Source organism: Lonchura striata, chromosome 31, assembly GCF_046129695.1.
Source record: "Lonchura striata isolate bLonStr1 chromosome 31, bLonStr1.mat, whole genome shotgun sequence".
In the NCBI taxonomy this organism is placed as follows: domain Eukaryota; kingdom Metazoa; phylum Chordata; class Aves; order Passeriformes; family Estrildidae; genus Lonchura; species Lonchura striata.
Genome location: NC_134633.1, coordinates 6,184,657 through 6,211,901, shown reverse-complemented (window position 1 = coordinate 6,211,901; position 27,245 = coordinate 6,184,657). Strand labels below are relative to the sequence as shown.

The window sequence follows — 27,245 nt, the reverse complement described above, 5'->3', positions numbered from 1 at the left end:
GAGCCTCAGGTGCCACCCCGGGTTTTGGGGTGCCCAGGGTGGGGTTTGGGGTGCCCAGGGTGGGATTTGGGGTGCCCAGGATGGGGTTTGGGGTGCCCAGGATGAGATTTGGGGTGTCCAGGATGGGATTTGGGGCGCCCAGGGTGGGATTTGGGGTGCCCAGGGTGGGATCTGGGGTGCCCGGTGTGGGATTTGGGGTGCCCAGGATGAGATTTGGGGTGCCCAGGGTGGATTTTGGGGTGCCCAGGATGGGATTTGGGGTGCCCAGGATGCGTTTTGGGGTGCCCAGGGTGGGATTTGGGGTGCCCAGGATGGGGTTTGGGGTGCCCAGGGTGGGTTTTGGGGTGCCCAGAATGGGTTTTGGGGTCTCTCCCAATAGAATTCGGGGATTCAGGGTTCCCCCCCCCGTGGGATTTCGGGGTCCCCAGGGATTTGGGGTGGTTTTGGGTTCACCTCGGGGTTTGGGGTTGGATTTGGGGTCCCCGGGGATTTGGGGTCGGTTTCAGGGTCCCCTCAGGGATTTGGGGTCCCCGGGGATTTGGGGTCGGTTTCGGGGTCCCCTCAGGGATTTGGGGTCGGGATTTGGGATTTGGGGTCCCCGGGGATTTGGGGTCGGTTTCGGGGTGCCCTCAGGGATTTGGGGGGGGTTTCGGGGTCCCCTCAGGGATTTGGGGTCGGTTTGGGAGTCCCCGGGGACTTGGGGGTTCGGGGTCACCTCGGGATTTGGGGTCCCCAGGGATTTGGGGTTGGATTTGTGGTCTCCTCAGGGATTTGGGGTCGGTTTTGGGGTCCCCTCGGGGTTTGGGGGGTTTCAGGGTCCCCGGGGATTTGGGGTTGGTTTCGGGGTACCCTCAGGGATTTGGGGGGGGTTTCGGGGTCCCCGGGGATTTGGGGTCGGTTTCGGGGTCCTTTCAGGGATTTGGGGTTGGGATTTGGGATTTGGGGTCCCCGGGGATTTGGGGTCGGTTTCGGGGTCCTTTCAGGGATTTGGGGTCGTGATTTGGGATTTGGGGTCCCCGGGGATTTGGGGTCGGTTTCGGGGTCCCCTCAGGGATTTGGGGTTGGGATTTGGGGTTTGGGGTCCCCTCAGGGATTTGGGGTCGGTTTGGGAGTCCCCGGGGATTTGGGGGTTCGGGGTCACCTCGGGATTTGGGGTCCCCAGGGATTTGGTGTTGGATTTGTGGTCTCCTCAGGGATTTGCGGGGGGTTTCAGGGTCCCCTCAGGGTTTGGGGGGTTTCGGGGTCCCCGGGGATTTGGGGGGGGGTTTCAGGGTCCCCTCAGGGATTTGGGGTCGGTTTCGGGGTCCCCTCAGGGATTTGGGGTCGTGATTTGGGATTTGGGGTCCCCGGGGATTTGGGGGTTCGGGGTCACCTCGGGATTTGGGGTCGGTTTCGGGGTCCCCGGGGATTTGGGGGGGGGTTTCGGGGTCCCCGGGGATTTGGGGTCGGTTTCGGGGTCCTTTCAGGGATTTGGGGTCGGGATTTGGGGTCCCCGGGGATTTGGGGTCGGTTTCGGGGTCCCCTCAGGGATTTGGGGTCGGTTTCGGGGTCCCCGGGGATTTGGGGGTTCGGGTCACCTCTGCTCGGTGAGCGCCGTGCGGCTGAAGTGCAGGATCAGCTGGTGCAGCGGGTCCGGCCGCGCCTCCGCCTCCTCCTCCTCCTCCTCCTCCTCGCGCCCCGACTTCTGCCCCGGGGGGGTCCCCAAACCCGGCTCAGGGGGGTCCCCAAACCCGGGGGGGTCCCCAAACCCACCTCAGGGGGGTTCCCGAACCCGGGGGGGGTCCCCAAACCCGGCTCAGGGGGGTCCCCAAATCCGGGGGGTCCCCAAACCCACCTCAGGGGGGTTCCCGAACCCGGGGGGGGTCCCCAAACCCGGCTCAGGGGGGTCCCCAAATCCGGGGGGGTCCCCAAACCCACCTCAGAGGGGTCCCCAAATCCGGGGGGGTCCCCAAACCCACCTCAGGGGGGTCCCCAACCCCGGGGGGGTCCCCAAACCCGGCTCAGGGGGTCCCCAAACCCGGGGGGGTCCCCAAACCTGCCTCAGGGGGTCCCCAACCCCGGGGGGGTCCCCAAACCCGGCTCATGGGGGTCCCCAACCCCGGGGGTTCCCCAAACCCGGCTCAGGGGGGTCCCCAAACCCGGGGGGGTCCCCAAATTGACCTCAGGGAGGTCCCCAAATCCGGGGGGGTCCCCAAACCCACCTCAGGGGGGTCCCCAAATCCGGGGGGTCCCCAAACCCGGCTCAGGGGGGTCCCCAAACCCGGGGGGGTCCCCAAACCTGCCTCAGGGGGTCCCCAACCCCGGGGGGTCCCCAAACCCACCTCAAAGGGGTCCCCAAATCCGGGGGGGTCCCCAAACTGACCTCAGGGAGGTCCCGAAACCCCCAATGGATGCCCCCAAACCCCCAGTGAATGTCCTCAACCCCTCAGGAACGTCCCCAACCCCTGATGGATGTCCCCAGATCCCTGATGGATGTCCCCAAACCCTGATGGATGTCTCCAATCCCTCAGGAACATCCCCAACCCCTCAAGGGTGTCCCCAGCCCCCCAGGCGTGTCCCCAGCCCCTCAGGAACGTCCCCAAACCCCGATGGATGTCCCCAAGCCCTCAGGGGTGTCCCCAGCCCCTCTGGGGTGTCCCCAAGCCCTCAGGAACGTCTCCAACCCCTCAGGAATGTCCCCAAGCCCTCAGGAACGTCCCCAAACCCCGATGGATGTCCCCAGCCCCTCAGGGGTGTCCCCAAGCCCTCAGGAACATCCCCAACCCCTCAGGAACGTCTCCAACCCCTCAGGAACATCCCCAACCGCTCAGGAATGTCCCCAAGCCCTCAGGAACGTTCCCAACCCCTCAGGAACCAGGAACGTCCCCAAACCCCGATGGATGTCCCCAGCCCCTCAGGGGTGTCCCCAGCCCCTCTGTGGTGTCCCCAACCCCTCTTGAACATCCCCAGCCCCTCAGGAACATCCCCAAACCCCGATGGATGTCTCCAACCCCTCAGGAACATCCCCAACCGCTCAGGAATGTCCCCAAGCCCTCAGGAACATCCCCAGCCTCTCAGGAACGTCCCCAAACCCCGATGGATGTCCCCAAGCCCTCAGGAGTGTCCCCAGCCCCTCAGGGGTGTCCCCAGCCCCTCAGGGGTGTCCCCAAACCCCAATGGATGTCCCCAAGCCCTCAGGGGTGTCCCCAGCCCCCCAGGGGTGTCCCCAAACCCCGATGGATGTCCCCAGCCCCTCAGGGGTGTCCCCAGCCCCCCAGGGGTGTCCCCAGCCCCTCAGGGTGTGGGTCCCTCACCGAGAGGTCGTCGATCATGCGGTCCTCGAAGGGCGGCTGCTCCCGGGCCAGCCACGAGAGCCGGTAGGACTCCAGGAACATGTTACAGGCCCGGTGCCTGGGGACACGCGTGTCACCCGCCACACCCGGACCCCCTGGGGCTCCCAGTGCCACCCAGGGGCTCCCAGTGCTTCCCAGTCCCCCCCCAGTTCCCCCCAGTCCCTCCCAGTTTGTCCCAGTCCCCCCCAGTCCCTCCCAGTCCCTCCCAGTCCCTCCCAGTCCCTCCCAGTCCCCCCCAGTTCCCCCCAGTCCCTCCCAGTTTGTCCCAGTCCCCCCCAGTCCCCCCCAGTCCCTCCCAGTTCCCCCCCCAGTGCCCCCCAGTCCCTCCCAGTCCCTCCCAGTCCATCCCAGTCCCCCCCAGTCCCTCCCAGTCCCCCCCAGTCCCTCCCAGTTCCCCCCAGTCCCTCCCAGTCCCTCCCAGTCCCTCCCAGTCCATCCCAGTCCCCCCCAGTCCCTCCCAGTTCCCCCCAGTCCCTCCCAGTCCCTCCCAGTTCCCCCCAGTCCCTCCCAGTCCCCCCCAGTTCCCCCCCCAGTGCCCCCCAGTCCCCCCCAGTCCCTCCCAGTCCCCCCCCAGTCCCTCCCAGTCCCCCCCAGTTCCCCCCCAGTCCCTCCCAGTCCCCCCCAGTCCCTCCCAGTTTATCCCAGTCCATCCCAGTCCCTCCCAGTCCCTCCCAGTCCCTCCCAGTTCCCCCCCAGTCCCTCCCAGTCCCCCCCAGTTCCCCCCCAGTCCCTCCCAGTCCCTCCCAGTCCCCCCCAGTCCCCCCCCAGTCCCTCCCAGTTTATCCCAGTCCATCCCAGTCCCTCCCAGTCCCTCCCAGTTCCCTCCCAGTCCCTCCCAGTTTATCCCAGTCCCTCCCAGTCCCTCCCAGTTCCCTCCCAGTCCCTCCCAGTTTATCCCAGTCCCCCCCAGTCCCTCCCAGTTCCCTCCCAGTCCATCCCAGTCCCCCCCAGTCCATCCCAGTCCCCCCCAGTCCCTCCCAGTCCCCCCAGTCCCCCCCAGTTCCCCCCCAGTCCCTCCCAGTCCCTCCCAGTCCCTCCCAGTCCATCCCAGTCCCCCCCCAGTCCCTCCCAGTCCATCCCAGTCCCTCCCAGTTCCCCCCCAGTCCCTCCCAGTCCCCCCCAGTTCCCCCCCAGTCCCCCCCAGTCCCTCCCAGTCCCTCCCAGTCCCCCCAGCCCCCCCCCAGTCCCTCCCAGTTCCCCCCCAGTCCCTCCCAGTCCCCCCCAGTTCCCTCCCAGTCCCTCCCAGTCCATCCCAGTCCCCCCCCAGTCCCTCCCAGTCCCCCCAGTCCCCCCCAGTTCCCCCCAGTCCCTCCCAGTCCCCCCCCAGTCCCTCCCAGTCCCCCCAGTCCCCCCCAGTTCCCCCCAGTCCCTCCCAGTCCCCCCCCAGTCCCTCCCAGTTTATCCCAGTCCCCCCCAGTCCCTCCCAGTCCCTCCCAGTCCCTCCCAGTTCCCCCAGTGCCCGTGCCCACCTGGGCAGGTTGTACAGGGGCGTCATGCGGAAGCAGGCGACGACGGCGCGGCGGCGCTGCTTGGACAGGAGCTTGTGCCACACGGCCTTCTTGGACTTGTAGGGGTGCTCCGTCTGGGGGGGGCACTGGGGTCACCCGGGCACCCCCAAACCCCCCTGAGCACCCCCAAAATCCTCCTGAGCACCCCTGAACCCCCTGGGACCCCCAGGGCACCCTAAAGGGCACAGAGCACCCAAAGCTTGTGCTACAGGGACACCTTGGACTTGTAGGGGTGCTCCGTCTGGGGGGGGCACTGGGGTCACCTGGGCACCCCCGAACCCCCCTGAGCACCCCCGAACCCCCCTGAGCACCCCCAAACCCCCCTGAGACCCCTCCAAAACACCTTAAGGTCACCTGGGGTCCCCTGGGCACCCCCAAACCCTCCTGAGCCCCCCTGGGACCGCAGAAAACACCCTCAGGGCACCAAAAAGGCACAGAGCACCCACAGCCTGCGCCACACGGCCACCCTGGGGTCACCTGGGATCACCTGGGCACCCCTGAATCCCCTGAGCACCCCTGGGACCCCCCAAAACACCCCCAGGGCACCCCAAAGGGCACAGAGCACCCACAGCCTGCGCCACACGGCCACCCTGGGGTCACCTGGGTGCTCCTGGGCACCCCTGGGTGCCCCAAACCCCTCTGGGACCTCCAGACCTGCTCCAGGTGGTAGAGCACGGCCGACACCTCCTGCACCCGGCGCACGACCTGCTCGGGGCTGGCGGGGTCATCGTCCCGGCCCGCCTGGCGCACCAGGGCCATCTGCCAGCGCGCCGAGCCCGTGTTCTCCACCTGGGGACATTGATTGGGGACATTGGGGACATTGGGGACATTGACTGGGGACATTGGGGACATTGGGGACATTGACTGGGGACACTGGGGACATTGACTGGGGACATTGGGGACATTGACTGGGGACAGCACCAGGGCCATCTGCCAGCGCGCCGAGCCCGTGTTCTCCACCTGGGGACATTGGGGACATTGGGGACATTGACTGGGGACATTGGGGACATTGGGGACATTGGGGACATTGGGGACATTGAGTGGGGACAGCACCAGGGCCATCTGCCAGCGCGCCGAGCCCGTGTTCTCCACCTGGGGACATTGGGGACATTGGGGACATTGACTGGGGACAGCACCAGGGCCATCTGCCAGCGCGCCGAGCCCGTGTTCTCCACCTGGGGACATTGGGGACATTGACTGGGGACATTGGGGACATTGACTGGGGACAGCACCAGGGCCATCTGCCAGCGTGCCGAGCCCGTGTTCTGCACCTGGGGACATTGGGGACATTGACTGGGGACATTGGGGACATTGGGGACATTGACTGGGGACATTGGGGACATTGACTGGGGACAGCACCAGGGCCATCTGCCAGCGCGCTGAGCCCGTGTTCTGCACCTGGGGACATTGGGGACACTGGGGACATTGGGGACATTGGGGACATTGGGGACATTGACTGGGGACAGCACCAGGGCCATCTGCCAGCGCGCCGAGCCCGTGTTCTCCACCTGGGGACATTGGGGACATTGACTGGGGACATTGGGGACATTGGGGACATTGACTGGGGACAGCACCAGGGCCATCTGCCAGCGCGCCGAGCCCGTGTTCTCCACCTGGGGACATTGGGGACATTGGGGACATTGACTGGGGACATTGGGGACATTGGGGACATTGACTGGGGACATTGGGGACATTGACTGGGGACAGCACCACGGCCATCTGCCAGCGCGCCGAGCCCGTGTTCTCCACCTGGGGACATTGGGGACATTGACTGGGGACATTGGGGACATTGGGGACATTGGGGACATTGACTGGGGACAGCACCAGGGCCATCTGCCAGCGCGCCGAGCCCGTGTTCTGCACCTGGGGACATTGGGGACATTGGGGACATTGGGGACATTGACTGGGGACAGCACCACGGCCATCTGCCAGCGCGCCGAGCCCGTGTTCTCCACCTGGGGACATTGGGGACATTGATTGGGGACATTGGGGACATTGGGGACATTGACTGGGGACATTGGGGACATTGACTGGGGACAGCACCAGGGCCATCTGCCAGCGCGCCGAGCCCGTGTTCTCCACCTGGGGACATTGGGGACATTGGGGACATTGGGGACATTGACTGGGGACAGCACCAGGGCCATCTGCCAGCGCGCCGAGCCTGTGTTCTCCACCTGGGGACATTGGGGACATTGGGGACATTGACTGGGGACATTGGGGACATTGAGTGGGGACAGCACCAGGGCCATCTGCCAGCGCGCCGAGCCCGTGTTCTCCACCTGGGGACATTGGGGACATTGACTGGGGACATTGGGGACATTGGGGACATTGAGGGGCACAGAGGGCTCCTGGTGACACAGGTGACAAAGGGGACACAGGGGACACGGTGACACTGGGGACATGGTGATCCTGGGGACACAGCTGACCCTGGGGACACAGCTGACACTGGGGGCATGGTGACACTGGGGACGTGGTGGTCCTGGGGACACAGCTGACTCTGGGGACACAGCTGACACTGGGGACACGGTGACGAGGACGCGGTGACACAGGGGACACGGTGACACCAAGGCCATGGCACACAGTGACACAGCTCACCTTGTCCTGCAGGTGCAGGTTGTTGTGCAGGAACTCCCGAACCTCCTCGTCCGTGTCCTTCTGCAGGGGGGGACACAGGGGACACCTCAGGGAGTGTCCCCAAGCTTTTGGTGAGTGTCCCCAAACCCTGGGCTTGTCCCTGAGGTGTCCCCGACACCAACCAGGGCGCAGTGGCCACCCTTGACCAGCGCCAAGTCCCCAACCCCAGGGCTTTGTCCCTAAACCCAGGGGACATCTGCGGCTCCCAGGTGTCCCAGGTGTCCCCAGGTGTCCCCAGGTGTCCCCAGGTGTCCCTGGCCACCCACCAGGGCATAGTGGCCACCCTTGGCCAGTGCCATGTCCCCAACCCCAGGGCTTTGTCCCCAAACCCAGGGGACATCTGCAGCTCCCAGGTGTCCCAGGTGTCCCCAGGTGTCCCCAGCCACCCACCAGGGCGCAGTGGCCACCCTTGGCCAGCGCCAAGTCCTGAATCCCAGGGCTTTGTCCCCAAACCCAGGGGACATCTGTGGCTCCCAGGTGTCCCCAGGTGTCCCTGGCCACCCACCAGGGCACAGTGGCCACCCTTGGCCAGCGCCAAGTCCTGAATCCCAGGGCTTTGTCCCCAAACCCAGGGGACATCTGTGGCTCCCAGGTGTCCCATGTGTCCCCAGGTGTCCCTGGCCACCCACCAGGGCGCAGTGGCCACCCTTGACCAGTGCCATGTCCCCAACCCCAGGGGTTTGTCCCTAAACCCAGGGGACATCTGTGGCTCCCAGGTGTCCCCAGGTGTCCCTGGCCACCCACCAGGGCACAGTGGCCACCCTTGGCCAGCGCCAAGTCCTGAATCCCAGGGCTTTGTCCCCAAACCCAGGGGACATCTGTGGCTCCCAGGTGTCCCATGTGTCCCCAGGTGTCCCTGGCCACCCACCAGGGCGCAGTGGCCACCCTTGGCCAGCGCCAAGTCCCCAACCCCAGGGCTTTGTCCATAAACCCAGGGGACATCTGCAGCTCCCAGGTGTCCCATGTGTCCCCAGGTGTCCCCAGCCACCCACCAGGGCGCAGTGGCCACCCTGGGCCAGCGCCAAGTCCCCAACCCCAGGGCTTTGTCCCCAAACCCAGGGGACATCTGTGGCTCCCAGGTGTCCCCAGGTGTCCCCATGTGTCCCTGGCCACCCACCAGGGCGCAGTGGCCACCCTTGGCCAGCGCCAAGTCCTGAATCCCAGGGCTTTGTCCCCAAACCCAGGGGACATCTGCAGGTCCCAGGTGTCCCCAGGTGTCCCCAGCTGGTGTCCCCGACACCCACCAGGGCGTAGCGGCCCTTGGCCAGCGTGATCAGCTCCTGGTCGGCGGGCGAGCACATGTTGAGGCCGATGGGCAGCATCTTCTTGAGCGTGGCCACGATGAGCGAGGTGTGCACCGAGTAGCGATCGCCGCGGCGCCGCTTCTTGGAGCGCTCCTGCTCCGAGCCACCACCCTGCGGGGACGGGGACAGGGACGGGGACAGGGACATGGGGTCAGCAGGGACCCCAAAACCTCGGTGTCACCTCCTGCTCCGAGCCACCGCCCTGAGGGGACGGGGACACGGATACGGGGTCAGCAGGGACCCCAAAACCTCGGTGCCACCTCCTGCTCCGAGCCACCGCCCTGCGGGGACGGGGACACGGATACGGGGTCAGCAGGGACCCCAAAACCTCGGTGTCACCTCCTGCTCCGAGCCACCGCCCTGCAGGGACCCCAAAACCTCAGTGTCACCTCCTGCTCTGAGCCACCGCCCTGCGGGGACGGGGACAGGGACACGGGGTCAGCATGGACCCCAAAACCTCGGTGTCACCTCCTGCTCCGAGCCACCGCCCTGCGGGGATGGGGACAGGGACACGGTGGGTCAGCAGGGACCCCAAAACCTCGGTGTCACCTCCTGCTCCGAGCCACCGCCCTGCGGGGACCCCAAAACCTCAGTGTCACCTCCTGCTCCGAGCCACCACCCTGCGGGGACAGGGACAGGGACGGGGACAGGGACACGGGGTCAGCAGGGACCCCAAAACCTTAATGTCACCTCCTGCTCCGAGCCACCGCCCTGCGGGGACGGGGACAGGGACACGGGGTCAGCAGGGACCCCAAAACCTCGGTGTCACCTCCTGCTCCGAGCCACCGCCCTGCAGGGACAGGGACAGGGACACGGGGTCAGCAGGGACCCCAAACCCACAGGGACAGGAGTAACCCCATAAGGACAGGGGGGTCCCAGCCAAGGTCACCCCACAGAGGGGTCCTGGGGGGTCCCAAGGGTGCTGACCCTGCAGGACAGGACCCTGCAGGACTTTTGGGGGTCCCAAGGGTGCTGACCCCGCAGGACAGGACCCTGCAGGACTTTTGGGGGTCCCAAGGGTGCTGACCCCGCAGGACAGGACCCTGCAGGACTTTTGGGGGTCCCAAGGGTGCTGACCCCGCAGGACAGAACCCTGCAGGACTTTTGGGGGTCCCAAGGTTGCTGACCCCGCAGGACAGGACCCTGCAGGAGTTTTGGGGGTCCCAAGGGTGCTGACCCCGCAGGACAGGACCCTGCAGGACTTTTGGGGGTCCCAAGGGTGCTGACCCCGCAAGACAGGACCCTGCAGGACTTTTGGGGGTCCCAAGGGTGCTGACCCCACAGGACAGGACCCTGCAGGACTTTTGGGGGTCCCAAGCGTGGTGACCCCACCGAGGGGTCCTGGGGGACCCCCGGGGACCCCTGTCCCCCCCAGCCCGTCCCTGCTAACCTGTCCATCTCCAGACTGGAGCAGCACCCGCAGCCGAGGGGGAGAGAAGAGAGAGAGTGTGAGGGACACGGGGACACCGTTAGGGACATGGGGACAGTGTTGGGGACATCACTGGGGACACGGGGACACCGTTAGGGACACGGGGACAGTGTTGGGGACATGGGGACACCGTTAGGGACACGAGGACAGTGTTGGGGACACTGGGACACCGTTAGGGACACGGGGACAGTGTTGGGGACACGGGGACAGTGTGAGGGACACGGGGACAGTGTTGGGGACACGGGGACACCGTTAGGGACACGGGGACAGTGTTGGGGACATCACTGGGGACATGGGGACAGTGTGAGGGACACGGGGACAGTGTTGGGGACATCACTGGGGACATGGGACACCGTTAGGGACACGGGGACAGTGTTGGGGACACGGGGACACTGTTAGGGACACGAGGACAGTGTTGGGGACACTGGGACACCATTAGGGACACGGGGACAGTGTTGGGGACATGGGGACAGTGTGAGGGACACGGAGACACCGTTAGGGACACGGGGACAGTGTTGGGGACATGGGGACACCGTTAGGGACACGGGGACAGTGTTGGGGACATGGGGACAGTGTGAGGGACATGGGGACACCGTTAGGGACACGGGGACAGTGTTGGGGACATGGGGACAGTGTGAGGGACACGGGGACAGTGTTGGGGACACTGGGACACCGTTAGGGACACTGGAACAGCACTGGGGCCAGAATTAGAAGTCCCAGATGGGGATTTTGGGGTGAATTTGGGGTCCAAGGTGAGATTTGGGGTGAATTCAGGATCACAGGTGGGATTTTGGGGAAAATTAGGAGTTTGAGGTGGGATTTTGGGGTGAATTCAGGGTTCCAAGGCATGACTTGGGGTGAATTCAGGGTTCAAGGCAGGATTTGGGGTGAATGTGGGGTCCCAGGTGGAATTTTGGGGTGAATTCGGGGTCCCAGGTGGGATTTTGGGGTGAATTAGGAGTTTCAGGTGGGATTTTGGGGTGAATTCGGGGTCCCAGGTGGGATTTTGGGGTGAATTAGGAGTTTGAGGTGGGATTTTGGGGTGAATTCAGGGTCACAGTTGGGATTTTGGGGCAAATTAGGAGTTTGAGGTGGGATTTTGGGGTAAATTCAGGGTTCCAAGGCATGACTTGGGGTGAATTCAGGGTCCAAGGCAGGATTTGGGGTGAATGTGGGGTCCCAGGTGGGATTTTGGGGTGAATTAGGAGTTTGAGGTGGGATTTTGGGGTGAATGTGGGGTCCAAGGCAGGATTTGGGGTGAATTAGGAGTTTCAGGTGGGATTTTGGGGTGAATTCGGGGTCCCAGGTGGGATTTTGGGGTGAATTAGGAGTTTCAGGTGGGATTTTGGGGTGAATTTGGGGTCTAAGGTGGGATTTTGAGGTGAATTAGGAGTTTGAGGTGGGATTTTGGGGTGAATGTGGGGTCCAAGGTGGGATTTTGACGTGAATTAGGAGTTTCAGGTGGGATTTTGGGGTGAATTTGGGGTCCAAGGCAGGATTTGGGGTGAATGTGGGGTCCAAGGCAGGATTTGGGGTGAATTTGGGATCCCAGGTGGGATTTTGGGGTGGTCTCAGGGCTCAGGGGGGGTTGGAGCCTGGGGGGGTGGGGCGGGCTGGGGGTCCTGGGGGTGGGGGGCATTTTGGGGACCCCCAGCCCACCTTGGCCATCTTGCTCTTGCTGTCGGCCGTCAGGAAGGACATGTTGTTGATCTCGTTCTGCACCACGAAGTTCTGCTCCTCACGCTTGAAGTTCTGCAGGGGGACAGGGGCGGGGGGGGTCAGGGACCCCCAAAAGGCCCCCTGGGACCCCCAAAAACCCTCAGGAACCCCCCCACAAGCCCGCTGGGACCCCCCACTCACGTGAGACTTGGACCAGTAGATGAAGACCTCGCCCACCATGCGGAACAGCTCCTCCGCGTCCTCGTTGGGCTCCGTCAGCCACTTGGCCCTGCGGGGACACCGGGGGTCACAGGGGGACACCGGGGGTCACAGGGGGACACCGGGGGTCACGGGGGTGTCACCAGGGCGGGTCACCACCGGTGGGTCACCGGTGTTGGTGAGCAGGGTCACCACCTCCGTGGCCACCATGGTTGGGTCCCCATGGCCACTGTGGTTGTATCCCCAAGGCCACCCTGGCCATGTCCCCACGGCCACGACAGCTGGATCACCCCAGCCGTGTCCCCAAGCCCCCTGTCACTGTCCCCAGCCCCCTGTCACTGTCCCCAGACCCCTGTCACTGTCCGCAGACCCCTGTCACTGTCCCCAACCCAGTGGCCATGTCCCCAGCCATGTCCCCAGACCCCCGACCATGTCCCCAGCCCCTGTCACTGTCCCCAAGCCCCCTGTCACTGTCCCCAGCCATGTCCCCAGCCCCTGTCACTGTCCCCAGCCGTGTCCCCAGCCCCTGTCACTGTCCCCAGCCGTGTCCCCAGCCCCTGTCACTGTCCCCAGCCCCTGTCACTGTCCCCACCCCCTTGTCACTGTTCCCAGCCCCTGTCCCTGTCCCCAGACCCTGTCACTGTCCCCAGCCGTGTCCCCAGCCCCTCGTGGCCCCAGCCCTGACCGGCTGTTGTCCACGTAGCGGATGAGCAGCGGGTAGAGCAGCCCCTGTCACTGTCCCCAGCCCCTGTCACTGTCCCCAGCCCCTGTCACTGTCCCCAGCCGTGTCCCCAGCCCCTGTCACTGTCCCCAGCCCCCTGTCACTGTCCCCAAGCCCCCTGTCACTGTCCCCAGCCCAGTGGCCATGTCCCCAGCCATGTCCCCAGTCCCTGTCACTGTCCCCAGCCCCCTGTCACTGTCCCCAGCCCCTGTCACTGTCCCCAGCCCCTGTCACTGTCCCCAGCCGTGTCCCCAGCCCCTGTCACTGTCCCCAGCCCCTGTCACTGTCCCCAGCCGTGTCCCCAGTCCCTGTCACTGTCCACAGCCCCTGTTACTGTCCCCAGCCCCTGTCCCTGTCCCCAGCCGTGTCCCCAGCCCCTGGCCGTGTCCCTGTCCCCAGCCTTGACCGGCTGTTGTCCACGTAGCGGATGAGCAGCGGGTAGAGCAGCCCCTGTCACTGTCCCCAGCCCCTGTCACTGTCCTCAGCCATGTCCCCAGCCCCCTGTCACTGTCCCCAGTCCCTGTCACTGTCCCCAAGCCCCCTGTCACTGTCCCCAGCCCCCTTGTCACTGTCCCCAGACCCTGTCACTGTCCCCAGCCGTGTCCCCATCCCCTCGTGGCCCCAGCCCTGACCGGCTGTTGTCCACGTAGCGGATGAGCAGCGGGTAGAGCGCGTAGAGGTCGCGGCAGAGCACCGAGAACTCGTCGCGGATCAGCAGCTCCGCGTCCTCGCCCTCGGCCTTGCCCTCGAGCCGCAGCTGCTCCTCCTCGGCCACCACCTTCCCCGCGCGCTTCCGCAGCCGCCCCAGCGTGGGGATGAAGTGCGAGCGCAGCAGCTCCGGCCGCGCCTTGCTCACGATGGGCTGGGCGAACACTGCGACGGGCAACCGTGGCCACCGTGAGCCCCGGGCCACCAAAATATCCCTGGGACCACCAAAAAACCCCTGGGACCACCCCAGGACCACCAAAACACCCCTGGGACCACCAAAACACCCCTGGGACAGCTCCGGGACCACCAAAACACCCCTGGGACCACCAAAACACCCCTGGGGCAGCTCCGGGACCACCAAAACACCCCTGGGACCACCCCGGGACCACCAAAACACCCCTGGGACAGCTCCAGGACCACCAAAACACCCCTGGGGCAACTCCGGCTACGCCTTGCTCACGATGGGCTGGGCGAACACTGCGACGGGCAACCGTGGCCACCGTGAGCCCCGGGCCACCAAAACACCCCTGGGACCACCAAAAAACCCCTGGGACCACCCCGGGACCACCAAAACACCCCTGGGACCACCAAAACACCCTTGGGACCGCCCTGGGACCACCAAAACACCCCTGGGGCAGCTCCGGCCGCGCCTTGCTCACGATGGGCTGGGCGAACACTGCGGTGGGCAACCGTGGCCACCGTGAGCCCCGGGCCACCAAAACAGCCCCCGGGACCACCAAAAAACCCCTGGGACCACCCCAGGACCACCAAAACACCCCTGGGACCACCAAAACACCCTTGGGACCACCCAGGGACCACCAAAACACCCCTGGGACCACCCCGGGACCACCAAAACACCCCTGGGGCAGCTCTGGGACCACCAAAACACCCCTGGGACCACCAAAACACCCTTGGGACCACCCAGGGACCACCAAAACACCCCTGGGACAGCTCCGGCCGCGCCTTGCTCACGATGGGCTGGGCGAACACTGCGACGGGCAACCGTGGCCACCGTGAGCCCCGGGCCACCAAAACATCCCTGGGACCACCAAAAAACCCCTGGGACCACCAAAACACCCCTGGGACCACCCAGGGACCACCAAAAAACCCTTGGGACAGCTCCGGCCACGCCTTGCTCATGATGGGCTGGGCGAACACTGCGACGGGCAACCGTGGCCACCGTGAGCCCCGGGCCACCAGAACACCCCTGGGACCACCAAAATACACCTGGGACCACCCAGGGACCACCAAAACACCCCTGGGATCACCAAAACACCCCTGGGGCAGCTCTGGGACCACCAAAACACCCCTGGGACAGCTCCGGCCGCGCCTTGCTCACGATGGGCTGGGCGAACACTGCGACGGGCAACCGTGGCCACCGTGAGCCCCGGGCCACCAAAACATCCCTGGGACCACCAAAAAACCCCTGGGACCACCAAAACACCCTTGGGACCACCCCGGGACCACCAAAACACCCCTGGGACTACCCCGGGACCACCAAAACACCCCTGGGACCACCAAAACACCCCTGGGACCGCCCTGGGACCACCAAAACACCCCTGGGGCAGCTCCGGCCGCGCCTTGCTCACGATGGGCTGGGTGAACACTGCGACGGGCAACCGTGGCCACCGTGAGCCCCGGGCCACCAAAACGGCCCAGGGACCACCAAAACACCCCTGGGACCACCAAAACACCCTTTGGACCACCCAGGGACCATCAAAAAACCCCTGGGACTGCACCAGGACCAGCAAAATACCCCTGGGACCACCCATGGACCAACAAAACACCCCTGGGGCAGCTCTGGGACCACCAAAATACCCCTGGGACCACCAAAACACCCCTGGGGCAGCTCTGGCCGCGCCTTGCTCACGATGGGCTGGGCGAACACTGCGACGGGCAACCGTGGCCACCGTGAGCCCCGGGCCACCAAAACATCCCTGGGACCACCAAAAAACCCCTGGGACCACCCCGGGACCACCAAAACACCCCTGGGACAGCTCCGGGACCACCAAAACACCCCTGGGACCACCAAAACACCCTTGGGACCACCAAAACACCTCTGGGACCACCAAAACACCCTTGGGACCACCCAGGGACCATCAAAAAACCCCTGGGACTGCACCGGGACCATCAAAATACCCCTGGGACCACCCCGGGACCACCAAAACACCCCTGGGACAGCTCCGGGACCACCAAAACACCCCTGGGACCACCAAAACACCCCTGGGACCGCCCCGGGACCACCAAAACACCCCTGGGACAGCTCCGGGACCACCAAAACACCCCTGGGACCACCAAAACACCCCTGGGACCGCCCCGGGACCACCAAAACACCCCTGGGGCAGCTCCGGCTGCGCCTTGCTCACGATGGGCTGGGCGAACACTGCGACGGGCAACCGTGGCCACCGTGAGCCCCGGGCCACCAAAACACCCCTGGGACCACCAGCACCATCCTGGGACTACCAGAACCCAGCAGAGTGACCTGCAAGACCTGCCCAGGGCCACCAGCACCATCCTGGGACTACCAGAACCCTGAGACAGAGTGACCTGCAGGACCTGCCCAGGGCCACCAGCACCATCCTGGGACCACCAAAACCCAGCAGAGTGACCTGCAAGACCTGCCCAGGGCCACCAGCACCATCCTGGGACCACCAGCACCATCCTGGGACCACCATAACCCAGCAGAGTGACCTGCAGGACCTGCCCAAGGCCACCAGCACCATCCTGGGACCATCAGAACCCAGCAGAGTGACCTGCAAGACCTGCCCAGGGCCACCAGCACCATCCTGGGACCACCAGCACCATCCTGGGACCACCAGAACCCAGCAGAGTGACCTGCAGGACCTGCCCAGGGCCACCAGCACCATCCTGGGACCACCAGCACCATCCTGGGACCACCAGAACCCAGCAGATTGACCTGCAGGACCCGCCCAGGGCCACCAGCACCATCCTGGGACCACCAAAACTCAGCAGAGTGACCTGCAGGACCTGCCCAGGGCCACTACCACCATCCTGGGACCACCAGCACCATCCTGGGACCACCAGAACCCAGCAGAGTGACCTGCAGGACCTGCCCAGGGCCACCAGCACCATCCTGGGACCACCAGAACCCAGCAGAGTGACCTGCAGGACCTGCCCAAGGCCACCAGCACCATCCTGGGACCATCAGAACCCTGAGACAGAGTGACCTGCAGGACCTGCCCAGGGCCACCAGCACCATCCTGGGACCACCAAAACCCAGCAGAGTGACCTGCAAGACCTGCCCAGGGCCACCAGCACCATCCTGGGACCACCAGCACCATCCTGGGACCACCAGAACCCTGAGACAGAGTGACCTGCAGGACCTGCCCAGGGCCACCAGCACCATCCTGGGACCACCAGAACCCAGCAGAGTGACCTGCAGGACCTGCCCAGGGCCACCAGCACCATCCTGGGACCACCAGCACCATCCTGGGACCACCAGAACCCAGCAGAGTGACCTGCAAGACCTGCCCAGGGCCACTAGCACCATCCTGGGACCACCAGCACCATCCTGGGACCACCAGAACCCAGCAGAATGACCTGCAGGACCCGCCCGTGGCCACCAGCCCCTGTGGGCACCCTCACCCGCCAGCCTCTTCATCCAGGAGGCCTCGTCGATGCCCAGGTTGTTGACCACGATGTGCAGGATGTGGCCCAGCAGGGCGTTGAGGTGGTGGCCGGTGACGTCGGTGGCCCAGGGGCCCTGGGGGGCGGCGTCGGGGCCGCGCTCCCACCAGCGGGGCAGGTAGTGGCACAGCATGGGCAGCGTCACCTCGATGACGTGCGGCATCTCCGTGTAGCGCGCGCCCGAGTCCGCCAGGCCCCCGATGTCCCCCATCAGCCGCTCCAGGTCCGGCAGGTCCGGGCACAGCTCCTCCACCCGCGACGGGAGACCCAGGACTGCGGGGGGACACGGGACAGGGTTGGGGACATGGGGACATGGGACAGGGTTGGGGACACGGGACAGGGTTGGGGACACGGACAGGACACAGCTCCTCCACCCGCGACGGGAGACCCAGCACTGCGGGGGGACATGGGACAGGGTTGGGGACATGGGGACACGGGACAGGGTTGGGGACATGGGACAGGGTTGGGGACATGGGGACACAGGACAGGGTTGGGGACACGGGGACAGGGTTGGGGACATGGGGACACAGGACAGGGTTGGGGACACAGGAACAGGGTTGGGGACACGGGACAGGGTTGGGGACACGGGACAGGGTTGGGGACACGGACAGGACACAGCTCCTCCACCCGCGACGGGAGACCCAGCACTGCGGGGGACACCATGGGGACAGGGTGGGGGACATGGGACAGGGTTGGGGACATGGGGACACGGGACAGGGTTGGGGTCACGGTGGACACCAAGGGGACAGGGTTGGGGACACAGGACAGGGTTGGGGACATGGGACAGGGTTGGGGACATGGGACAGGGTTGGGGACACGGGGACACGGGACAGGGTTGGGGACACGGGAACAGGGTTGGGGACATGGGGACACCAAGGGGACAGGGATGGGGACACGGGAACAGGGTTGGGGACACGGGACAGGGTTGGGGACACGGGGACAGGGTTGGGGACACGGGAACAGGGTTGGGGACACGAGGACATGGGGACAGGGTTGGGGACACGGACAGGACACAGCTCCTCCACCCGCAATGGGAGACCCAGCACTGCGGGGGACACCACGGGGACAGGGTTGGGGACACGGGGACACGGGACAGGGTTGGGGACACGGGGACAGGGTTGGGGACATGGAGACAGGGTTGGGGACACGGGGACAGGGTTGGGGACATGGAGACAGGGTTGGGGACACGGGGACACCAAGGGGACAGGGATGGGGACATGGGACAGGGTTGGGGACATGGGACAGGGTTGGGGACATGGGGACACGGGACAGGGTTGGGGACACGGGGACAGGGCTGGGGACACCCAGAGGTGACATGGGGTCACCCACAGGTATGCTCACGGAGGGATGTGGGGAGATGCAGGCGGCTGTGGGAGGAGACGGGGGTGACAGACATGACACAGGTGACACAGGGGTGACACCGGTGACACAGGGGTGACACCGGTGACACAGAGGTGACACCCACGGGCGCGCTCGCGGGCGCTCTTGGTGCTGTACACGGAGCTGGGGTTCAGGTGGTTCAGCTGCGGCTCCAGGAAGGCCACGGGCATGGCGGCGGCCAGGCGGGCCAGGCACTCGCCCAGGGCCGGCCGCTGCCTGCGGGGACATTGGGGACATTGGGGACACACAGGGGACACCCAGGGGACACCCAGGGGACACCCCACAGCACCCCATGACAGTGGCCAGGCGGGCCAGGCACTCGCCCAGGGCTGGCCGCTGCCTGCGGGGACATTGGGGACATTGGGGACACCCAGGGGACACCCAGAGGACACCCAGGGGACACCCAGGGGACACCCCACAGCACCCCATGACAGTGGCCAGGCGGGCCAGGCACTCGCCCAGGGCCGGCCGCTGCCTGTGGGGACATTGGGGACATTGGGGACACCCAGGGGACACCCAGAGGACACCCAGGGGACACCCAGGGGACACCCCACAGCACCCCATGACAGTGGCCAGGTGGGCCAGGCACTCGCCCAGGGCTGGCCGCTGCCTGCGGGGACATTGGGGACATTGGGGACACCCAGGGGACACCCAGAGGACACCCAGGGGACACCCAGGGGACACCCCACAGCACCCAATGACAGTGGCCAGGCGGGCCAGGCACTCGCCCAGGGCCGGCCGCTGCCTGCGGGGACATTGGGGACATTGGGGACACCCAGGGGACACCCAGGGGACACCCAGGGGACACCCCACAGCACCCAATGACAGTGGCCAGGCGGGCCAGGCACTCGCTCAGGGCCGGCCGCTGCCTGCGGGGACATTGGGGACATTGGGGACATTGGGGACACCCAGGGGACACCCAGGGGACACCCCACAGCACCCCATGACAGTGGCCAGGTGGGCCAGGCACTCGCCCAGGGCTGGCCGCTGCCTGCGGGGACATTGGGGACATTGGGGACACCCAGGGGTCACCAGCCCAGGGGACACCCAGGGGACACCCAGGGGACACCCAGGGGTCACCCCACAGCACCCCTAACCCAGGGAACCCCCAGGCCCCACCCCAAACCCGTCACACGTTTTGGGGGGGACTCCCAAAATGGTTTTATGTGTCCCCCCCCTCCAGTTCCAGGGTCTTTCTGGGGTTTTTGGGGTTCCCCTCGAGGATTTTGGGGTCCCCCTGGGGTTTCTGGGGCCTTTCCTGGGATTTTTGAGTCTTCCTCCGTGGTTTTTGGGGTCTCTCATGTGATTTTTGGGTCCCCATGGAGGTTTTGGTGTCCCCCCGGGGTTTTTGGTGTCCCCCCCGGGTTTTTGGGGGTCCCCCCAGGGTTTTTGGTGTCTCCCCCGGGGTTTTGGTGTCCCCCCAGGGTTTTTGGGGTCCCTCCGGGGTTTTTGCGCCCCCCCGGGGTTTTTGGGGTCCCCCCGGGGTTTTTGGGGTCCCCACCTATCCACGAGGGGCCCGCGGGCGGTGCCCAGGCTGTAGATGCTGCACAGGATGCGGTAACAGGAGACCTGCACGTCATCCACTGCGGGGACAGCGGTGTCACCAGCTGTCCCCAGCGTGTCCCCATGCCCCTGACCCCCCCAAACGTGTCCCCTGTCCCCACCTCCCTTTAATGTCCCCCTGTCCCCACCGTGTCCTCCCCACCCACACCCCAACGTGTCCCCAACACGTCCTTGTGTCCCCAAGCCCCCTGTCCCCACCATGTCCCCAGACCCCAACGAGTCCCCCTGTCCCCCCACAGCTGTCCCTCTGTCCCCACCAGTGTCCCCTTGTCCCCCGCAACTGTCCACTTTGTCCCCACTCTCCCTCTGTCCCCCTGTCCTGCTGTCCCTGTCCCTGCTGTCCCCTGTCCCTGCTGTCCCTGCCGTCCCCACTGTCCTCCTGTCCTGCTGTCCCCCTGTCCTGCTGTCCCTGTCCCTGCTGTCCCTGCCGTCCCCACTGTCCTCCTGTCTTGCTGTCCCCCTGTCCCTGCTGTCCCCCTGTCCCCTGTCCCTGCTGTCCCCTGTCCCCCTGTCCCAATGTCCCCTGTCCCCCTGTCCCTGCTGTCCCCCTGTCCCCCTGTCCCCCTGTCCCCTGTCCCCTGTCCCATCCCCTGTCCCCTGTCCCTGCTGTCCCCCTGTCCCCCTGTCCCGCTGTCCCCTGTCCCCCTGTCCCCCTGTCCCCTGTCCCTGCTGTCCCCTGTCCCCCTGTCCCTGCTGTCCCCCTGTCCCCCTGTCCCCTGTCCTGCTGTCCTGTGTCCCCTGTCCCTGCTATCCCCTGTCCCCCTGTCCCATCCCCTGTCCCCCTGTCCCCACTGTCCCCCTGTCCCCCTGTCCCCTGTCCTGCTGTCCTGTGTCCCCTGTCCCTGCTGTCCCCTGTCCCCCTGTCCCATCCCCTGTCCCCCTGTCCCCACTGTCCCCCTGTCCCCTGTCCCCTGTCCCTGCTGTCCTGTGTCCCCTGTCCCTGCTGTGCCCTGTCCCCTGTCCCCCTGTCCCCTGTCCCTGCTGTCCCCTGTCCTGCTGTCCCCTGTCCCCCTGTCCCAATGTCCCCTGTCCCCCTGTCCCTGCTGTCCCCCTGTCCCCCTGTCCTGCTGTCCTGTGTCCCCTGTCCCTGCTGTCCCCTGTCCCTGCTGTCCCCTGTCCCCTGTCCCTGCTGTCCTGTGTCCCCTGTCCCCCTGTCCCCTGTCCCTGCTGTCCCCTGTCCCCTGTCCCTGCTGTCCTGTGTCCCCTGTCCCAATGTCCCCTGTCCTGCTATCCCCTGTCCCCTGTCCCTGCTGTCCCCTGTCCCATCCCCTGTCCCCTGTCCCTGTTGTTCCCTGTCCCCCTGTCCCAATGTCCCCCTGTCCCAATGTCCCCTGTCCCCCTGTCCCGCTGTCCCCTGTCCCTGCTGTCCCTGCTGTCCCCTGTCCCCCTGTCCCTGCTGTCCCCTGTCCCCTGTCCCTGCTGTCCCCTGTCCCCCTGTCCCTGCTGTCCCTGCTGTCCCCTGTCCCCTGTCCCTGCTGTCCCCTGTCCCTGCTGTCCCCTGTCCCCCTGTCCCTGCTGTCCCCTGTCCCTGCTGTCCCCTGTCCCCTGTCCCATCCCCTGTCCCCTGTCCCCTGTCCCTGCTGTCCCCTGTCCCCTGTCCCTGCTGTCCCCTGTCCCTGCTGTCCCCTGTCCCCCTGTCCCTGCTGTCCCCTGTCCCTGCTGTCCCCTGTCCCTGCTGTCCCCTGTCCCCCTGTCCCTGCTGTCCCCTGTCCCTGCTGTCCCCTGTCCCCTGTCCCATCCCCTGTCCCCTGTCCCCTGTCCCTGCTGTCCCCTGTCCCCTGTCCCCTGTCCCCCTATCCCAATGTACCCCGTCCCCCTGTCCCCCTGTCCCATCCCCTGTCCCTGCTGTCCCCTGTCCCCTGTCCCCGCTGCGGCTCACGGATGACGTCGTCCCCGAACTGGTGCTGTGCCAGGTGCTCGAAGAGCGCGGTGAGGACGGGCAGCAGGGCCACCGAGGTGTAGGTGACATTCTGGGCCACGCCCTTGGTGGGCGCGCGGGTCGGGGTCCCCCGGCCCAGCCGCAGCTGCTCCCCCAACTTCTCCATGTCCTCGGCCGCCGACTCGAAGAACGAGCGCAGCCCCGCCTTGACGATCTCGGGGCCCGACTTCATCACCGTCCTGGGGACACGGTGACATTGGGGACATCCAGGACATTGCGGACATCGGGGGCATTGGGGACATTGGGGACATTGGGGACATTGGGGACATCGGGGACATTGGGGACATTGGGGACACTGGGGATACTGGGGACACTGGGGACACTGGGGACATGGACACAGACAAAGGACACAGCCCGGCCTTGACGATCTCGGGGCCCGACTTCATCACTGTCCTGGGGACATGGGGACATTGGGGACATCCAGGACATTGGGGGCATTGGGGACATCGGGGACATTGGGGACATTGGGGACACTGGGGATACTGGGGACACTGGGGACACTGGGGACATGGACACAGACAAAGGACACAGCCCGGCCTTGACGATCTCGGGGCCCGACTTCATCACCGTCCTGGGGACATTGGGGACATCCAGGACATTGCGGACATCGGGGGCATTGGGGACATCCAGGACATCCAGGACATTGAGGATATCAGGGACATTGAGGACACACGAAGGGACACAGGGACACAGCCCCGCCTTGACGATCTCGGGGCCCGACTTCATCACCATCCTGGGGACACGGGGACATTGGGGACATCCAGGACATTGGGGACATTGGGGACATCGGGGACATTGGGGACACTGGGGATACTGGGGACACTGGGGACACTGGGGACACTGGGGACACGGGGACATTGGGGACATTGGGGACACTGGGGACACGGGGACATTGGGGACACTGGGGACATTGGGGACATCCAGGACATTGGGGACATTGGGGACATCGGGGACATTGGGGACATTGGGGACACTGGGGATACTGGGGACACTGGGGACACTGGGGACACTGGGGACATGGGCACAGACAAAGGACACAGCCCGGCCTTGATGATCTTGGGGCCCAACTTCATCACCGTCCTGGGGACACGGTGACATTGGGGACATCCAGGACACTGGGGACACTGGGAATACTGGGGACATTGGGGGCATTGGGGACATCGGGGACACTGGGGGCATTGGGGGCATTGGGGACACTGGGGACACTGGGGACACGGGGACATTGGGGACATTGGGGACACTGGGGACACGGGAACATTGGGGACATCGGGGACATTGGGACCTTGGGACATTGGGGACACTGGGGATACTGGGGACACTGGGGACATTGGGGACATGGAAACGGACACAGGACACAGCCCCGCCTTGACGATCTCGGGGCCCGACTTCATCACCGTCCTGGGGACATTGGGGACATCCAGGACATTGCGGACATCGGGGGCATTGGGGACATCCAGGACATCCAGGACATTGAGGATATCAGGGACATTGAGGACACACGAAGGGACACAGGGACACAGCCCCGCCTTGACGATCTCGGGGCCCGACTTCATCACCGTCCTGGGGACACGGGGACATTGGGGACATCCAGGACATTGGGGACATTGGGGACATCGGGGACATTGGGGACACTGGGGATACTGGGGACACTGGGGACATTGGGGACACTGGGGACACGGGGACATTGGGGACACTGGGGACATTGGGGACATCCAGGACATTGGGGACATTGGGGACATCGGGGACATTGGGGACATTGGGGACACTGGGGACACTGGGGACACTGGGGACATGGGCACAGACAAAGGACACAGCCCGGCCTTGATGATCTCGGGGCCCAACTTCATCACCGTCCTGGGGACACGGTGACATTGGGGACATCCAGGACACTGGGGACACTGGGAATACTGGGGACATTGGGGGCATTGGGGACATCGGGGACATTGGGGGCATTGGGGGCATTGGGGACATTGGGGACATTGGGGACATTGGGGACACTGGGGATACTGGGGACACTGGGGACACTGGGGACACTGGGGACATTGGGGACATTGGGGACACTGGGGACATTGGGGACACTGGGGACATGGACACAGACAAAGGACACAGCCCGGCCTTGACGATCTCGGGGCCCGACTTCATCACCGTCCTGGGGACACAGGGACATTGGGGACACTGGGGACATTGGGGACACTGGGGACATTGGGGATACTGGGGACATTGGGGACATTGGGGACACTGGGGACATTGGGGACACTGGGGACACTGGGGGCACTGGGGACACTGGGGACATCGGGGACATTGGGGACATTGGGGACATTGGGGACACGGGGACATTGGGGACATTGAGGACACTGGGGACACTGGGGGCACTGGGGACATGGACACAAAGGACACAGCCCCGCCTTGACGATCTCGGGGCCCGACTTCATCACCGTCCTGGAGACACGGGGACATTGGGGACATCCAGGACATTGGGGACACTGGGGACACTGGGGACACTGGGGACACTGGGGACACGGGGACACTGGGGACATTGAGGACACTGGGGACACTGGGGACACGGGGACATTGGGGACATTGGGGACATTGAGGACACTGGGGACACGGGGGACATTGGGGACATCGGGGACATTGGGGACACTGGGGACACGGGGACATTGGGGACATTGGGGACACGGGGACACCGTGACAGACACACGCGGTGACACGGCCGCGGTGCCACCGCCGTCCCCACCTGGCGTCCAGGGAGCGGGCCAGGATCAGCAGACAGTTCACCACGGCCGGGGCGTCCGTGCCTGGGGGGGACAGTGACATCAGCTGGCCCCAGTGGCCCCAGTGTCCCCCCAGTGTCCCTGATGTCCCCCAGTGTCCCCAGTGTCCCCAGTGTCCCCAGTGTCCCCAGTGCTTTCCACAATGTCCCCAGTGCCCTCCCAGTCCCCCCCAGTGCCCCCCCCCAGTGTCCCCAGTCCCCCCAGAGTCCCCCAGTGTCCCCCGTGTCCCCATGACCCCTCCCAGTGTCCCCAGTGTCCCCCAGTGTCCCCCCAATGTCCCCAGTGTCCCCAGTGCCCCCTCCCAGTGTTCCCCAGTCCCCCCCAGTGTCCCCCCAATGTCCCCAGTGCCCTCCCAGTGTCCCCCCAGTGCCCCCAGTGTCCCCCCAGTGTCCCCAGTGCCCTCCCAGTCCCCCCCCAGTGCCCCCTCAGTGTCCCCAGTCCCCCCAGTGTCCCCCCAGTGTCCTCCCAGTGTCCCCAGTCCCCCCAGTGTCCCCAGTTTGTCCCGTGTCCCCCCAGTCCCCCCAGTGTGTCCCCAGTGTCCCCAGTGTCCTCCCAGTGTCCCCAGTGCCCTCCCAGTGTCCCCCCAGTGCCCCCAGTGTCCCCCCAGTGCCCTCCCAGTGTGTCCCCAGTGTCCCCCCAGTGTCCCCCAGTCCCCCCGTGTCCCCCCAGTGTCCCCAGTGCCCTCCCAGTGTGTCTCCAGTGTCCCCAGTGTCCTCCCAGTGTCCCCAGTCCCCCGCAGTGTCCCCAGTTTGTCCCCAGTGTCCCCCCAGTCCCCCCAGTGTCCCCAGTGCCCTCCCAGTGTGTCCCCAGTGTCCCCAGTGTACTCCCAGTGTCCCCAGTGTCCCCCCAGTCTCCCCAGTGTCCCCAGTTTGTCCCCAGTGTCCCCCCAGTCCCCCCAGTGTCCCCAGTGCCCTCCCAGTGTGTCCCCAGTGTCCCCAGTGTACTCCCAGTGTCCTCCCAGTGTCCCCAGTCCCCCCAGTGTCCCCAGTTTGTCCCGTGTCCCCCCAGTCCCCCAGTGTGTCCCCAGTGTCCCCAGTGTCCTCCCAGTGTCCCCAGTGCCCTCCCAGTGTCCCCCCAGTGCCCCCAGTGTCCCCCCAGTCCCCCAGTGTGTCCCCAGTGTCCCCAGTGTACTCCCAGTGTCCCCAGTCCCCCTCAGTGTCCCCAGTGTCCCCAGTTTGTCCCCAGTGTCCCCCCAGTGTCCCCAGTGTCCCCAGTGTCCCCAGTGTCCCCAGTCCCTCCCAGTGTCCCCAGTTTGTCCCCAGTGTCCCCCAGTCCCCCCAGTGTCCCCAGTTACCGAACAGGGACACGCGGTGCCGGACGAGTGCGGCCAGTTTGCAGAACAGGCTGGGGGGAGGGGGGGACACAAGATGGGGGTCAGGGGGGACCCCAAAACTCAAAAACCCGGGAAAGGGTCACAAGGGGGTTCCCAAAACCCAAAAACCCAGGGAAGGGTCACAAGGGGGTCCCCAAAACCCAAACCCCCGGGGAAGGGTCACAAGGGGGTCCCCAAAACCCCCCAAACCCCAGGGAAGGGTCACAAGGGGGTCCCCAAAACCCAAACCCCCGGGGAAGGGTCACAAGGGGGTCCCCAAACCCCAAAAACCCCCCGGGAAGGGTCACAAGGGGGTCCCCAAACCCCAAAAACCCGGGGAAGGGTCACAAGGGGGTCCCCAAACCCCAAAAACCCGGGGAAGGGTCACAAGGGGGTCCCCAAACCCCAAAAACCCGGGGAAGGGTCACAAGGGGGTCCCCAAAACCCCAAAAACCCCAGGGAAGGGTCACAAGGGGGTCCCCAAAACCCCCCAAACCCCAGGGAAGGGTCACAAGGGGGTCCCCAAAACCCCAAACCCCAGGGAAGGGTCACAAGGGGGTCCCCAAAACCCCAAACCCCCCGGGAAGGGTCACAAGGGGGTCCCCAAACCCCAGGGAAGGGTCACAAGGGGGTCCCCAAACCCCAAAAACCCGGGGAAGGGTCACAAGGGGGTCCCCAAAACTCCAAAACCCCAGGGAAGGGTCACAAGGGGGTCCCCAAACCCCAAAAACCCCCAGGGAAGGGTCACAAGGGGGTCCCCAAAACCCCAAACCCCCAGGGAAGGGTCACAAGGGGGTCCCCAAAACACCAAACCCCACAGCGAGGGGACACCTTTGGAGCTCAGGGGGGTTTTGGGGTGGGATTTGGGGTGGGATTTTGGGGCGGGATTTTGGCTTCAGGAGATTTTGGGGTGGGATTTTGGGGTTGTGATTTTGGGGTTGGGATTTTGGCTTCAGGAGATTTTGGGGTGGGATTTTGGCCTCGGGGAACTTTGGGGTGGGATTTTGGGGTGGGATTTTGGCTTCAGGAGATTTTGGGGTGGGATTTTGGGGTTGGGATTTTGGGGTGGGATCTTGGCTTTGGGAGATTTTGGGGTGGGATTTTGGGGGTGGGAT

The 27,245-nt window shown here is 65.4% G+C and overlaps 1 protein-coding gene across 1 annotated transcript in view; it reads right to left on the bottom strand.

Annotated features, from left to right (window-relative positions):
- The window catches only part of LOC110481838 (ryanodine receptor 1-like), a 154,014-nt gene that overhangs the window by 32,183 nt on the left and 94,586 nt on the right, over positions 1–27,245 (bottom strand). Inside the window, 16 exon segments of the mRNA XM_077789130.1 lie at positions 1,578–1,684; positions 3,294–3,390; positions 4,802–4,914; positions 5,495–5,629; positions 7,436–7,495; positions 8,719–8,889; positions 10,169–10,183; positions 11,867–11,959; positions 12,068–12,155; positions 13,439–13,679; positions 17,121–17,435; positions 18,628–18,758; positions 20,044–20,125; positions 21,985–22,223; positions 24,782–24,842; positions 26,113–26,162. Of these exon segments, the coding sequence (XP_077645256.1) occupies positions 1,578–1,684; positions 3,294–3,390; positions 4,802–4,914; positions 5,495–5,629; positions 7,436–7,495; positions 8,719–8,889; positions 10,169–10,183; positions 11,867–11,959; positions 12,068–12,155; positions 13,439–13,679; positions 17,121–17,435; positions 18,628–18,758; positions 20,044–20,125; positions 21,985–22,223; positions 24,782–24,842; positions 26,113–26,162 (1,998 nt within the window).